The sequence below is a fragment of the Glossina fuscipes genome, unplaced genomic scaffold, assembly GCF_014805625.2.
Source record: "Glossina fuscipes isolate IAEA_lab_2018 unplaced genomic scaffold, Yale_Gfus_2 1, whole genome shotgun sequence".
Lineage (NCBI taxonomy): Eukaryota > Metazoa > Arthropoda > Insecta > Diptera > Glossinidae > Glossina > Glossina fuscipes.
In genome coordinates this window covers 12,569,202-12,584,850 of record NW_023998415.1, presented here as the reverse complement: position 1 = coordinate 12,584,850, position 15,649 = coordinate 12,569,202, and the positions used below count along the sequence as shown (strand labels likewise).

Below are 15,649 nucleotides of genomic sequence, written 5' to 3'. Positions count from 1 at the left end.
AACTTTATAACGAAATTTAAAAGATGCGCATATACACTACGCAAAGCTTTATAAATTTACGTACAAGTACATGCGGTTACACATCTGAGCTAATTACATTTTATCCACATTAATATTGAATTTATGAAGTCAAGTGTAAATATAATAATAATTTTCTGCGCCTCTCAGTACCGTTATTAAAAAGATATGAAAAATTCAAAAAAGAAAAAAAAGAAAAAAAAAAACAAAAAAAAGAGAAAACCAAAGCATGCAAGTGTTGATTTAAGATAGCATTGTGGTTCGATTGTAATAAAACAAAATATATGTAGTAATATGTGAGTCTTGCGATCTACCTTGTTTATCCATCCCCTATATTGTATGCATTGTATGTATGAACATTGTAAATATGAACGTTATTAACAATGATTAATTTATAATGTTTGTTTAATTTAATAAAAAGCTATAAAAATTAAATTTACAAGATTTATTAAAATTTTTGTTAAAATTCCCCCCAAATCTCACTATTCACTTACGAATTTATAATAATTCATTTTTATTTCTTATTTACTTTATTAATAGGTATGTATGTATTCGCGAACATATTCTGCTTACTACTTGAAAGTGATTTTACATAAGTGTTTGTATTATATTCGAATTATCCGAATGGTAAGTGTGTTTGCTATGAGTCAACCGAGTAAGAGGTTGAAGGTAATTAATTGGTTTTCGTTGCGGTTATTCAGTATGGGTTACATACAGAGGCATATACACAAACACAAACAGAAACACAAACACAAACACACACACACACACACACACACTAAACAGGTAACAACTCGCTGTTGCTGATTACCTAGTTGTCGGCTTTTCAATTCACTTAATAATATTAATATTCAATTGTCTTCAAGATCCCAATTGTGGTCATTTTCTTCGTCTTCTTCTTCTTCTCTTCGATTCTTTAAATTGCAATAATATCTCTGCTTACGGTATTGCGTTGTAATAATAGATTTCCATGACAATATAACTATTTGCATAAGCACATTAAGATTGCATGCATACATATATATGTATATATATTTATATATATATGCATGCAAACGCTCGCAACTATGAAACCGCATAAGTGTTTATATTAAAAGTTTTCTATGCAAATAAATAATAATTTGACATATATTGATTACAAGTTTGCTTAATTTTGGCTGTACGAACATATTATAAAGGTGCGATTTCACAAATGTTTACCAATTTTTGTCGCGTTTAAATATTTGAAAGCATTTTTTCCAGCATTATTTCATTGGACGCGTTCGTTATCAAATTGTTATTAAGTTCATTTGAATATTAAAGAAATTGTCGGTATTGATACCCGTGGAATTAAGAGTGAAGCCTTGAACCAAATATTTCTGTATCGATCGTAATCATCATCATCATCATCATTATCATCAGTATAATTTTTTGAAAGTAATTTATAAATATATGTAATATAAATGTAATACAAATATATGAACACAATGTAAATGTGATCTCTTTTACTTCTTTAAATCGAATCCCATCACATATCTATATTAAATTATACCCTATACCACCCGGAAGAACTTGAGATGCTACACTATGTTATACTATATTAGAAGATTGGAAGGTGAATACTGTAACTTACATACCACTCATCTTCACCTTTAGGACGGTGATTTATTAGAGATAATGCTTCTACGTGAAATGGATTAATTTCTTGGCGTAGAACAAGTAAAATTGTGAAAAAAAGAAATAAGAAGAGAATATAATGAGACACTAATCAGTAAAAAATTTATATTCAGTCGTGACCGAAACCGCTATCCGAAAAAAGACTAGAAAAAAGGAGAAAATGCAAATTTTCATATGCTATGATATTGGGCAGGCGCGATTGATTTTTTCCATTTTCACAATACAAGTGAAAATTTCTATGGTGTTTGTGTTGTACTTTATGCGCAACAAGCGAAAAACCTGGGAAGAAAAGGTGTTCACAGTTCTTCTTATATAGAGGTGTATGCATTATAGGCGTGTCCTTTGACCGGTTTAGATCATTTTCATTTTCTTTTGCAAAATTTGTAGGCGATGTCTGCACTTTTGTGAACGGTAGAATGTTTGTCACAGACACTACATAGTTGCGCAGACGGACAGTTGGACAGACAAACAGACGAATATGCTTCGGTGCATTCCGAATTAGTAGGCGTGGTCAATTTTTGTGCATTTCTGTATCGCTACTACATCATGGCTTACATAATATATATCTTGAACGTTTTGTAGATTTATACGCTATAGTCTATGGGAAATGAGTGGAGAACCAATTTTTTATTCCTTTTGAAAAACGGAGATGTTCCCTGTTTACCTAATACTATGGACGTGTTCTTCGACCGATTCGACCCGTTTTCAATACCAGTCTGCTTGCAAGAACTTCTTTTTTTTACGACGAGGAGAATTCAGCAAACACAAAGACATATACATATATAAATATATATAGAGAGAGAGACGGACATGGCTACATTGATTCAGAGTTCGACGTTTACAGCGTTTCTGAAGCTTTCTTTCGCCTGTTGCACCATGAACAACACGGTAAAGTGATTATAACCCAACTTTCTCGCTTGTCTTTTTTTTTTTTTTTTAAAAAGATATTCACTAGAGGCGAAGAGACTTGAAGCATAATATTTGAGCGGCGTAGTGGAATTGTAAACGAAAATCTGCACTGTCCTAAGAGTCACAATTCAATTGTACGAACTTGATCTCAAAGACATTTGGATAAACATGATGTAAAATGATGAAAAAAAAAAAAACATTTTTACATAACCTATTATTATATTATATTATGTTATATTATATTATTATACGTAATAACTGATGTGTGTCCAAGATGCCTTCACATTCATTTGCAGTGGCGATTTTGTCATCTACTTCTATTTGGTATGAAGTTTCAATTATGATTATTAACAAAGACAACATTCATAATTTTGTCCATTGCCTATTACGGTACATAAGAAAGTAAAATGTAGGCTAAATAAGACACCGTTAAGTTACTTAGCGATATTATTTTTAGTTGACAGGATGACTCAACATCTGGTAATTTTTTTTTTTTCTTTTTTTTTAATTGATTTTTTTAAAACTGGTTTTATGCTTTATATATATATATATATATATATATATATACATACACATATTATATATATATATATGTATATATATATATGTGTGTGTATACGTACTCTTTGGTGTATCTTTTGGTATGAAGAACTAGTTTTACTAACAATCTATTTGCATATTCTTCTCTGAATTATTTTAAAATGAATAAATGGTAGAAAGATTTAGCGAACGATTTTAGCTTTTTTACCAATGTGTTTTGCAAACCTTTCCCTGATTAATATTACTTACGTATCTCATTGAATTACAAAAAAAAAAAAAAAAAAAAAAAACAAAAACGCGATTAATTTAGCAAAAACAAAACAGTAAGCGTTGAAAAGTCTATTTTCTATTGCGTTTTTTTGTCAAATGCTCTCGCTGGTCGATCGAATTTTTATAACAGATATTTGTCTTAAATTAAACAGAAATCTTCAACATAGCAATTTTCAGAATTTAAAAAATCATAAATTTTACAGGCGAAAAGTCGTTGGACATTAAGTGACAACTCGTCTATGGCGTATGATGCTGTTAAACATATAAAGTCAATTGCTTACGTCAATTTGCAGCAGTTAAGTGCTTTTTATTGTTTCTTCTTTTCTTTCTTTTAGTGCTCGTGACAAATGCATATATATATATATATATACCAATCCGAACTGACTGACTGTTGTAATGTTGCTCTTCGATTACCACTATTACTCGTGACTTTAAGCCACTTTGAGTTTCACTTCAACGGAAAAGTGTTCCTTCCTTCGTTCTAAGTATGAATGCCATTCTAAATGTTCTCGATCACTTTTGAAGATCTGTAGTGTCGAATGCTGTTCATAACTCTAAGCTTCATCAAATACCGTAGGCGATTACCTGAACCATTTCCTTCGAATAATTCTTATAAACGCATTTGCTATTCTTTTTTCAATTGTCCTCATATGCGCACTAATCTTTTTCACATCGGAATGTTAACGCATTTCAAAATTTTGAATTTAACTTTGAAGCAAAAGCAGTTTGCACAGAAGTTAAATTTTACTATGGAGTCGCAAGGTCGTATCTATCAGCATTCTGTTACCATTAGGCTTCTTATTGTAGGTCTAGAAGTGATATTATTATTATTATTATTATTATTATTATCAATTTTATGAGCAATCCGCGACTTAAACCCGTGCTCCTAGCCCTCCACTTTTAGGATTGTTCTGGATATCGTCACCTTCTTTGGTTCAGAGCACCATATTGTAACCGGCGTGATAAAGCGCTCATCAAACACTTGTTGTCTGATTGCGTAGATAGAATGTATAAAAATAGTGAAACATTTTAGGGCTTATATCACATGTTTCACCGTATAAGCAGGCGTTGATAGGCGAAACTGGAAGTGAGAAGTGTAGACAAAAAGTAATGCGGAGCATTTGCTTGGCTACCTTTAATCTTCGAAATTGAATCAACTAATGCAGGCAATGCTTGTATTGTTCCGTGTTACAGAGGCTAAGGGAATGAAATATGATAGTGTAATAACTAGATAACCCTCTGGAACTTTTATCATATCGCCAAATTGCTATATAGAATGCCGGCCGCCATTGATGAGAATATCTACCTGGCGGTTAATGAGATAATGACGTGTTCCAAAATGACTGTTTAAACGAAATATAACTGCTGTGCTTACTTATTCGCACTTATCCGGTTTTTTTTCGTAATCAGTCTTTTTTTATTATATTATATATTATATGTATATCATGTTATCCATCATTAATAGTCGACTACAAGCATCTTAGTTTTAATCTTTAAATCAATTAATTTTATATTTGGTCTTGTAATCATTCACAAGGACTGCTAGTATTTTCTACATATCCATATATTAGTTACGTGCATTGGTGGGTAGCCTTCAAAGTTTTCATTATCATTAAAGTTTTGAGTTCAAATGTTACTCAGCCTTATTTTGCGATTTTGTATCGATCAATGATCGTCAATAGTGTGTATTTATTTTATGTATATCCGTATTACTAATGTCGTGTCGTTGTTTAATTTACAACGACGTGATTCATACCTATATATATATATATATATATATATATATATATAAGTACGTACATAATACATGCACTTTTTTTTTTGCGATGATAGCGATGGCTAATCATTTGAATTGTGTTTGTGTGTGTCTTTACCCGTGTACACGTTTATTTTGTTTTTAGGTTTTTTTTTTTTTTAATGTTTTTTTTTTATTAACTCAGCTTAAATAAAATGCAACTTTTTATTTATTTATTTAGCAGACAAACGTAGTAGCGATATTATTTAGAACCGACAAACGAGTGGTAGTGGTAAACCTTGAAATAATATAACTTTCAAGTGGTTTTTTAGAAATAAAAAAAAAAAAAAAAAAAATCTTAATATTTATATGATACACTCTAGATGCATATGATGCATGCTTGGATATTATGTCTAAGCAGAGCAGAGACAATGAATGATATTTGATACAAAACGGATTTAGATCTAGAATGCGAATCCGCGAACAAAAATTGTAAAAAAATTTATTAATGAATTATTAAAACCATTATATACGAATAGATTAGAATGATTATATACTTTTAATATATGATTAGTAAATGCTTCCAAACCTTCTCTATGTACCACAACACATTAATATATATTTTGATTTCGAAAATCTATTAAAGTTATTTAAACCACGCCTTCTAACTAATATTTGATTGAATTGATTTTTTTTTTTTTGTTTTGATCTTGATGTGATTTTTTATTTTTTTTATTTTTAATGAAAGCTTAAAAAAAAAAAAATTAAAAACTTGATCAGTGCAATGTTATTATATTTAGCATACAGTTTAAACACTTTACCTGTATTTCGTTAATTTTATTATACCCTACATCAGTTGTGGTACCGGAGATATTAACTTTGTGCGGAGCGTTGTAACACTAAGAAGGACTTGAGATAGACTTACTCTCGGTATAATTACCGATCGATTCAAAATCAGTTTCTAAATCGATCTAAGCTTACCTGTCCGCCTGATGTCTGTTTGCTATCTATCTCGTATATTCTTGTGTTCAATCTAAACGACGCAATTTTCGATGTCTTTTGGTCAAAAAACGACCGTTATTGGCAATGGTTAGGATCGCTTTTTCGCACTTTTCGACCACTGACCATATACTTTGATGAGTCGTTATATGAGAAAAAATATTATAATTTTTAGAATATTGTGACAAAAATCGCTTAGTAATAGCATTTCGCCTTTCTAAAATGGTATAAAGACGTTAGAGCGAAAATTTTTGTGACCCCTTAGCCACATGATCGTTTCTACGGAAGCTGAATCTTGATATCGTAAAAACGAATAATTTTCAATATTTTGTTTTCAACAATTTGTTTAAAGTAACAATTTTGACATAAAAATTAAACTCATTGAATTTGGCCCACGTAGATCTATTTTTCTTAGTATCTAATGAAAAACAAGCCTTAAAATGGCAAAAAGGTCTAATTTTTTTCATAAGTCAACCATAGGAAATTTGGATCATATAGATTCATTTTAAAGGCCACACCATATATATATATATATATATATAGCTGCTCTCATGAACACGGAAATGCGTCTTTGGCGATAAAGCCTAACTTGTGATGTGTTATGATGGAAAAAACCATCTGGAAAATAATAATAAAATCTTTGAAAAGCACACAAAGTTTACAAAATTTTGACCAAATTGATCTTTGAATATCTTCCACTATGAGGGCAGGACTTTCATGAAAATCACATTTATATAAAAATAATTTACAATTCTTGGTGTAGGTATCTAATATTCGGAATTGCCTGTCTAGAGCGCTTTTACTTGTTTTTGTAAACGGTTAATTCACCTCATACACTCATGATATGATCTCATTGTATTTTATAGGGTGAAACACCTGGCTTAGACATTAAATGCATTTAATTTGGCTTGATTCATTTTTCTCATCCAGCATATGATGGCATAGTAAATTTATTTACTCCTTTTGTAAAATGAAGTTTTCATCGAAAGACAATTAAGTAAATATATCGTTAAAAACGGTGTTCACAACCGAAAATGTTATCGACAAACAGTTAGATTGAATCGATTTTTGAAATTTACCCTATAAGTGTAGTAAGAAAAGATTAAGTTGACGTTGTCGACCAAAGCCATAATCAAAATTTCAACAGACGGACATTAGTTAATATGTACTGCGAAATTGATTTTGTTATTCGCACTGATTCAAAATTACTGTAACTAAATTGGTCTTATTATTACCACTATTCAGTGTAAGAAACCGAATCAATTTAAGAAGATCTGTCCGTGCGTACATCTGGCCACTTATTGACCTATCGACTTATCTGTCTTTCGAAAGGTCGAGCGAGCATAATCCAAACCCATATTTAGAAGATGTGATTCGATTTTCGATGTGATAAATGATATTCTTTCAGTCGCAGAGTGTGCGAGTGATAATCGTATTGGCTAGAATTGTTTATCAAAAGTTGATAGAGGCGCCGCTCCGACACACTGTCCGAGTTGTAATCAGTTTCTTGAATGCCGCGGCAATGTTGCTACATACTTTGTCTCGTACTTTTTCGTACTTCTTTGCATCACGCACTCTTCGAATTGTGAAAGTAGAAGAAAGAAAGATCTCAAAATCAGAATTGAGAAAGCAAAGTGGGGTAAAGTAAAGGAAAAATGGTACCCATCCGGTTCGAAATCATACCAAGTTGTGAATTTTTCTTTTGGAAAAAAAAATTTTTTAAAATTATTTTCCGAGTTACTAAGTTCGGTCCAAGTGGAGCGTATAGCTTTACCTTTTATTTACTCTGATGTTTCATATATTTTTTATTTTTTTTATAACTTATAATCGGAAAATGTACAATAAGCGAATTAATTATTGATAAATGTTACCATCAACCTAGGCAATGAGCATCCAAAATTTTATCTCACGCAAACGCCAATTTTTGACATGAGGTTTTCTTTGCTTGCTTCTCTTTAATTAACACTGTACTCAATTACTTTTGTTACGTGTGTTTCATGAAACATTATAACAAGTTGTAATTTAAAAAAAAAAAAAAAAAAAAAAAATTACAAAATGGTTTTAGTTTTGAACAGTTTGTCTGCCTGCCCACACTGGCCACGTTGCCTACATTAAGTTACCGTTTTAAGTTTTGTGTAAAATTCGAATGAGTTTTCTATAAAACGCTAACACATAATTGTTGCTATGTCTTTTTTATATACCGCTTGTATCTTTAAATGGTTCTGGGCTTTCGTTTCCGTTTTTATTATTAGAAGCAAAATCAAAATCAAAAATTTTGCAAACAAATCAAGAAATAGTCCGTTCGCACATGTGCTAAACATTAATTATGAGAACAAGAAAATTTTTAAATTATTATTATTAACGGTTGCGTTATACGCCACCAGCTGTAAAAAAATGGAAATATAAACGACTGAGATAATTTAGAAAGGCAAAGCGAAAAATCTTTGATCAAAAATATTTAGCCATAGGAAAACAAATCGGGAAAAAGATGCACTTTTATGCTAGATATGCTTGATTTGTAGTGATTTTGATCTCCGCTTATGACGAGATTGCAATCTTATCAACGCACAAAGAATATGAATATGGGATCGCCATCCATTTATCTTTTTTTAAAATTATATCATTATCTTCGAGTACAATAAATACACTCATGCTAATCTTTATTGCAGTTCTTGAAACTGCTTTGAAAGTCATTCTGCTGAATAAATACCCTTGAGCCAATTTTCCTATTGGTTTTTATCTTATCTGTAATTGTAACCTAAAACGTTAGCCTCAGAGTAGTTGCTTGAGTTTCGTGAATAGCCTTGAGTCTACCGTAGCTAAATTAGACGAACAAGCTAGATTAGGGAAGACCTGCCTGCCCATAAATCTGGCGAATAGATTTACGCAATAGACGCATGTGGCTCATATAATATTCAATGTTAACACCATTACCTTTTAAACTCTCTTTGTGATATTGAGTTACTAACAAGCTCTTCTTCTAAGCTTAAAATTCCTAAAAGAATTATTCACTTGGACTTACCACGTATATTTTCGACTCGACTAACCATTCCAAATGTCTCGACCTATTTTACATACCATAATGGCTGCACCCCATGTTGCCCGATGGCACATGTAATGTGCAAACGCACCTAACCTCCTCTGATAAAAACGAGGATTACCTCTACCTTTCATTGGATAAGGCATTCAGTTGCAATGCAACTCCATACGCGGCAAGAGCTCTCCTCAAAATTTGCGTTAATCGGTGCCAGGACGTAATTTCCACAATGGGCCGTTCCTGCTATCAGGTCGAAGTTGGAAGATTGCTTTCGTTTATTAAGGGAAATACTCAAACCGAATTCAAATAGTCAAAGCAATTTAGAGAAACGTGGACACGGATTTCCATCACATTACCAAACAAGAAAGAGAAGAAGACTCTGACAAGACTTGAAGAGTCCCATGCAGCTCACTCCTTAGTCAGTCTTTACTTATCGGTCTTCAACGAGGATAAAACGGATGAGAGTCGGCCGCAGCTGCTTAATGCTTATCTTAAAGGATGCTGCCTGAGAAAAGAAGCACTCAAGACAACTACCGTCTAAGAAGTGGAGACCAGAGTACGATTATTCGCCAATCTCATTCCCACGGCCTCTATAGCTCTGAATCTAGAGTATACAGGTCACTCCCACAATACATGTTTCCAATTTTCGGACTGATCGCCACACAGGCAAGTCATAATTTCTGAACGGCCTATTTACTTGAGAAATGCCTTGAGAGATTCGTGATTCATGAGTAGAAAGCAAAAGCCTTGATGATTTTCTACAAACGACGTATCACGATTAGTCCATCGTTCGCACTGTTTTCCCAACGGAAATTGCCATGTGGCCCAGACAACTAGAGACTCTCAGTGGTCGTGGATTCAAATCTCAAGTGCGATAGAGTTTTTAATAAAGCCGAAAGCCTTAGATGCATGCTACTGCTTTAAGACTTTTAGTCTTAGAATTTATTCTCTGGCTAAACTTATAATAATAATAGTAATAATAATAATAATAAGTAAGAGCCAATCACATAGTCCACCTATCTATCAAATGATCTCATAAAATAGAAATATTATATGACAAATCGTTACTAAATTATAAACATTTAAATATGAGTGGGCGGTAATTTTAAATAATTGTTAATATTTTATACCCATTAACGAGAATGAAGATTCAGTTGTGAGTAGCGTGTATCAGAATTATATGCGTTTAAAAACCTTTCAATAAAAAAAATAGATAAATATCTTATTCGTCTTCGAAGCAAATTGTTCACGCCATACTTTTTAATAAAAGAAAGTTAAGCTGTAGATGAAATATTCGTCCATAACCCAATTGATTAGTTTGGTATAAACCGTTACAGAGCTATATACCGGAGGGTCGTCCCGCTTAAAGCAAGAAACGTTTCGTCCTATTTTGTATTATTTACGAATATAGTTACAGCTTATTATATAATATTTTATTTCATAACGCTCATCATTGACCGTAGAAACTAGTGAGCAGTATATGTTTCGTCAACCATTCTGTCCATAAATAAAGAGAAGGGAAGAGAAGTAGATTCCGAGCCATTATTAACAGCGCTTTCTAAACATTATACGACTTTGCGTTGCTCTGACTCGCTGCCCTTTCTTGATTGACGTACAAAACGGCAAGCGGTGTATGCGCGCTTAGTGAAATATGACGAGATATACTTAGATATTAATTATGACGATAATCCTAAAATGCGTTGAACTACGTCATAATCTTTCAAATTGATTAATAATTTTTCACTTTTTTGTATTACTCACTCATATTTCTATAAAGCCACAAACAATTGTATGAATGTAATATAAAAACATTAGACCAGCTTAATGTTAGGTTGCATGTAGTAAGCTTTGGCTTATCGAGTCACCTGATGACAACTTTTACACGGTGTATACTTTCTGCATGTGAATATATAGTATATATATATATATATATATATATATATGTACGGTTTGTGTATTTTATCGATTTTTACTTACCGTCCTAACGTACTTTACTCAAACAAAATGTTGTCATTTGTCACATATAAAAATGTTGACGCATATTTAATAATTTGCATTTGGATCTTCGCCTGTTGTAAAAATTTCGTAAGCAAGCAAGTAAAGTAGGATGCAAAAGGTAATACAAGCATACACGCACCTGGACTATGTGGCAAAGTAAATCTTTTGCGTCATCCACGATGAAGTATATTCGGTTTATTAATCATTTGTAACGCATCGGATATATATATCTTTTTGATCTTAATATAATTAATCCGAACCTACGTCTAGGAGTGTGCTTCGCTAAAAACTCAAAGTTACAATCTTCAATCTTGTCTAGAAGAACAAATATCGTCTCAAATGTCTTTTTACTGCTGCTGCGAAGAAGTGATATGTATATATATTGTGAGAATATATATATATATATATATATATTGTAGCGTATCCAATGGATATTTCAATTCGCTATAAAATATTACAAATTCTCAATTGAGGAAGAAAGTCTTGTAACTTGGTAGAGCAAAAAAATTTGGGCATTAAAGTTTTAACCATATTTGATAAGATATTATATAAAATTTTTCTCCATTTTCGAGCTTGGCCAATAGCCCAGTTCTCATTTTAATTTTGCGCCTGCAATAATTTTCAATAATAAAAAATAAAAGGAATATGACTAAATGGCTAATGGGCTAGCTAAGTGGCTCGGTTAGGAAGTTGAATAGGGCAGCAATCGAGACAATTCGTTATGGTTGTTTTCGTTACCCTTATGACGGGATAATTTCTATATTTGCTATCGAGCTGCATTATAGCGGGATGTCTAACTGAAGAATCTCTAAATCTTGCCAAGAAGATGAAAATTTAGACTTATACTTTCCTACAGTTATATTCATATAACGATCTTTCAGAATAAGGCGTTATATGAGAAGGTGCTCGAAAAAATTATCCGATCCGATGCATTTTTAATAGCGCTTATCCTAGGACCACAACACGAAAATGTACCAAATTTCGTCAAGATATCTCAAAAATTACGTCTTGCAGGTTGAACACAAGAATTCAAGATGACCTGGACATGTTAAGACCAATTCAGAAAATGATTCTGAATTGATCGATATAATAAACGATAAGTCTCTCTCAAAGCCTTCTAGATGTTGTATATACGCTCATCCCTTGTAGCTTCCTCGCTTTATGCAATTAATCGCTACAATGCTTTACGTATTTCGTATGCCGCGTCAAAAAAAGACCCTATTACTGCAAACAATAAACAAATTCCTTAATGCAGTACAATGACCATAAATAAAAGACTCCTTGTTTAATCTTTCAGAAATTTCGAGACACTTTGTCCATATAATCGCTTTAAACGACGTCAGTTTTGCATCAATTACTTGCAATCTTTCATTCGCACTCTATTGTCATACACATTACATCACAAAGTTTATTCATTTTTTTTATGAAATGATTGCAATGCATAGTCTAAAGTCATTAATTGAGTTTCGATGAATTAGTGGGCGGAATAAGCTAAATGCAATATGTTACTTAAATGTCGATGGTGCGGTCCAACTAAATAATAAAATATATAATAATAATGAATAATTGAAATTTCCATTCCGTATATATGAATCCGGTTCCGATCTATTTCTATTGTCGATATCGAAAAATTCAAATATTTCTCCTATGCTCGTACTTTAAGATGATGGGATGATTGAAATAAGATGAGTTTAATGGCAGTTCTTTAATATTAGCGGAAACCTTTACACTGAAAATAATAGGTTCTGTCAATTGTTTAAAGTCAGCAACGCTTAGCATTAGATCGTATCTATTTGCCATGAAAAATAACATGGCCATTACAATCAGTGGCAATCGCTGTTGCGTCAAAATTGCCGATTAGAAGGAGATCAGCGAACAAAATTACAGCGATTGGAGCAAGAGAACGCCACACGCCTCATAACCGATAAAGCAATGTGGGCATTAAAAACGCAGTTCATATGGATATGGTGCTATAGGGAACAAATAGCGCTGCTTTTACTTTCCTTAACTACAATATGTTGAAGCATGTTGAAGCAAACAATTGGAAAACTCCCATTGTCTAAGATAGAAAGAAATTCATAAGCTCTAGTTTCTCTCATATATGGACGGTTGAGTTGGTAATAATGAATATCTATATTATTAAGGAAAAGTATATGGTTGTGTGTGTGTTGTCAATTTATGGATATAAAATAAATTAATTATGGGTATTATAGTAAAACAGAGGTATTATTTATTTTTCTTCTTTTTTTTTTTTTTTTTTTGTTAAATCAAGTTCGAAATTTCCAAAGAGAGGTTTTGGTTAATCATAGATTGTTCCATGTGTAACATGGGAAGAAAGACGGCCAAAAAAAGAAGGGAGAGAGAGAGAGAAAAGAAAGAGAGCTAGGGTAAAATAAACGTGGCATGATTTATAAATGACATGTGACCTTGAAATGGTTTTTTTTTTATTTTATTAACCAGTTACAAATGCAAATATTTATCTTTCATTTCTTTAGTTTTTGTGTTTTTTTTTTTTTTTTTTTTTTTTTTTTTTTTATCTTTTTACAGAAAAATTATAAATTCTCCACACACTACGTGCGGCCTTAATTGCTACATTCAAGCTTTACACGTACAGTGAGTCTCATTAATGTTGGGTTTTTCCGCTCGACAAAAACACGTTCTGATATATTTTGTATAATTTTTCTTGTATAGGAAACAGGGATCTTGCTCCATTCATCCTGTAGTCTATTTTTCACATCTTGGACGAAAGAGATTAAGTGTTCTGGGGGTGATGGTAAAGAGAGTATAGCGCTTTGCAGAGCAGTTATATAAAAGCCATTCTTGAATTAAGCGGGACTTAGGCTTGAGGTCTTCGTCTTGCTAGCATTTGAACGTCGTCAAAATAATAATTTTGTCCCCACTTTCTTTCAAATTTTCCTTGAATATTCTTAAATAATCCTCCTCGTAAAGAATGCCACCCATAAATATCAATTTTCCGGCTAAATTGTCTCTAACGTACTACAATTTGCGAGATAACGTGTTTCTAAGTTCATTTTTTTCGTCGTACCACTAAGAATTGGTGTGTTTTGCCTGGCAATTTCTAGTCTTAGCTTCCTATTATGTTCTTCTATCAGCGGCTTAAAGCGAGCGTAGCAATGGTCTTATTATAGTTTGGTATGCATTTGGCCAATGGAGTCGAGAAATGGATGTTTACGGATGCCATTGTAAACAAGGAGGATTATTTAAGGACATTGAACGAAAATTCAAAAGAAACTATAGACAAACTTGGTCTTCTCGAAACATTCAAATTTTACCAAGACAAAGACCTCAAGCGTAAGTCCCACTTAATTCAACAATGGCTTTTATATAACTGCTCCAAAGCGCTTCACTCTCTTCCTCCTCATCATGTGGAATGAATTGGACCGACGGTTGCGAAAACATTCAATCTCTTCCGTCCAAGATGTGAAAAATAGACTACAAGACGAATGGCGTACGATCCCTGTTTCCTACACAAGAATAATTATACAAAATATGTCAGACCGTTTAAATGACTTTATTAAGCAAAAGGGATACTCCATCGAATATTAATTTGCAATAATATGCTGTTGTCGACCATCGCATCCTTCCTTATGTGACAAAAACGCAATATTAATGACGCTACGTTTTGAAGTTGTTGAAGTTATTTAATTTTCTTGTCTACTGGAATAATGTTTTGTTTGTCTTTTTTTTTTTAATATTTTAATATGTATTCTCTGGTAGTACGAAATAGTAAAATAAATTTATATGTATGGACAATGGATTAGGTTTAATAAGCGTTTACTTTTCGTCGAGCGAAAAAAACGCAATGTTAATGAGACTGACTGTATATAAGTATCAGAAGACACTCACACCTGCACAAAGTTTTTACCTAATTAAATTTTTATAATTCAAGGATATTTTGAAGTAAAGTTCTCCCCAGTAACACCTTTAAAAGTTTAACGTAACATAATAATGTCATGACCTCGAACCAAGTCAATAACTTGACTTGACTTACGTTATACCTTTGTAGATAACACGCACATACATAACGTAACATAAAATAGGAAAAATCTATCCCGCCGTTACTTTTAATATAAACTTTTCTCTTTTTCATTTAAATTAACCCAATCCTAATGCAATAAATAAATATATTTATATATATATATATATATATATATATATATAAAAGGAAAAGAAAAAGAAAAGTGAGAAAAAAGCCCAATAATTTTTCTCCCTCTTCATGCACTCACCTCTATTTTCGCTGAATAATCTTCAATTAGTTTCTCTTGTTGTTTAACCAACTCTTCGTTTTTTTCTAATAAAGCTTTTCCTAACTCGGCCGCCAGTAATATATCCGATTCCTTTTGCTGCAACTGAGTCCAGACATCGGTTTCCGGTGTACGTTCATTAGCCGTTGTACGTGCCTCCATCGCTTCAATATATTGCTCTAAATCGATTGAAGCGACACCGTTGCTATTGTTGTTGTTGTT

At 32.3% G+C, this 15,649-nt stretch overlaps 1 protein-coding gene across 1 annotated transcript in view; it reads right to left on the bottom strand.

The window, feature by feature from the left end:
* Positions 1–15,649, bottom strand: part of LOC119632384 (bicaudal D-related protein homolog) — a 46,712-nt gene that overhangs the window by 26,559 nt on the left and 4,504 nt on the right. The window contains exon 4 of the mRNA XM_038025274.1: positions 15,410–15,647. Within this exon, the coding sequence (XP_037881202.1) occupies positions 15,410–15,647 (238 nt within the window). The remainder of the gene's footprint in view (positions 1–15,409; positions 15,648–15,649) is intronic.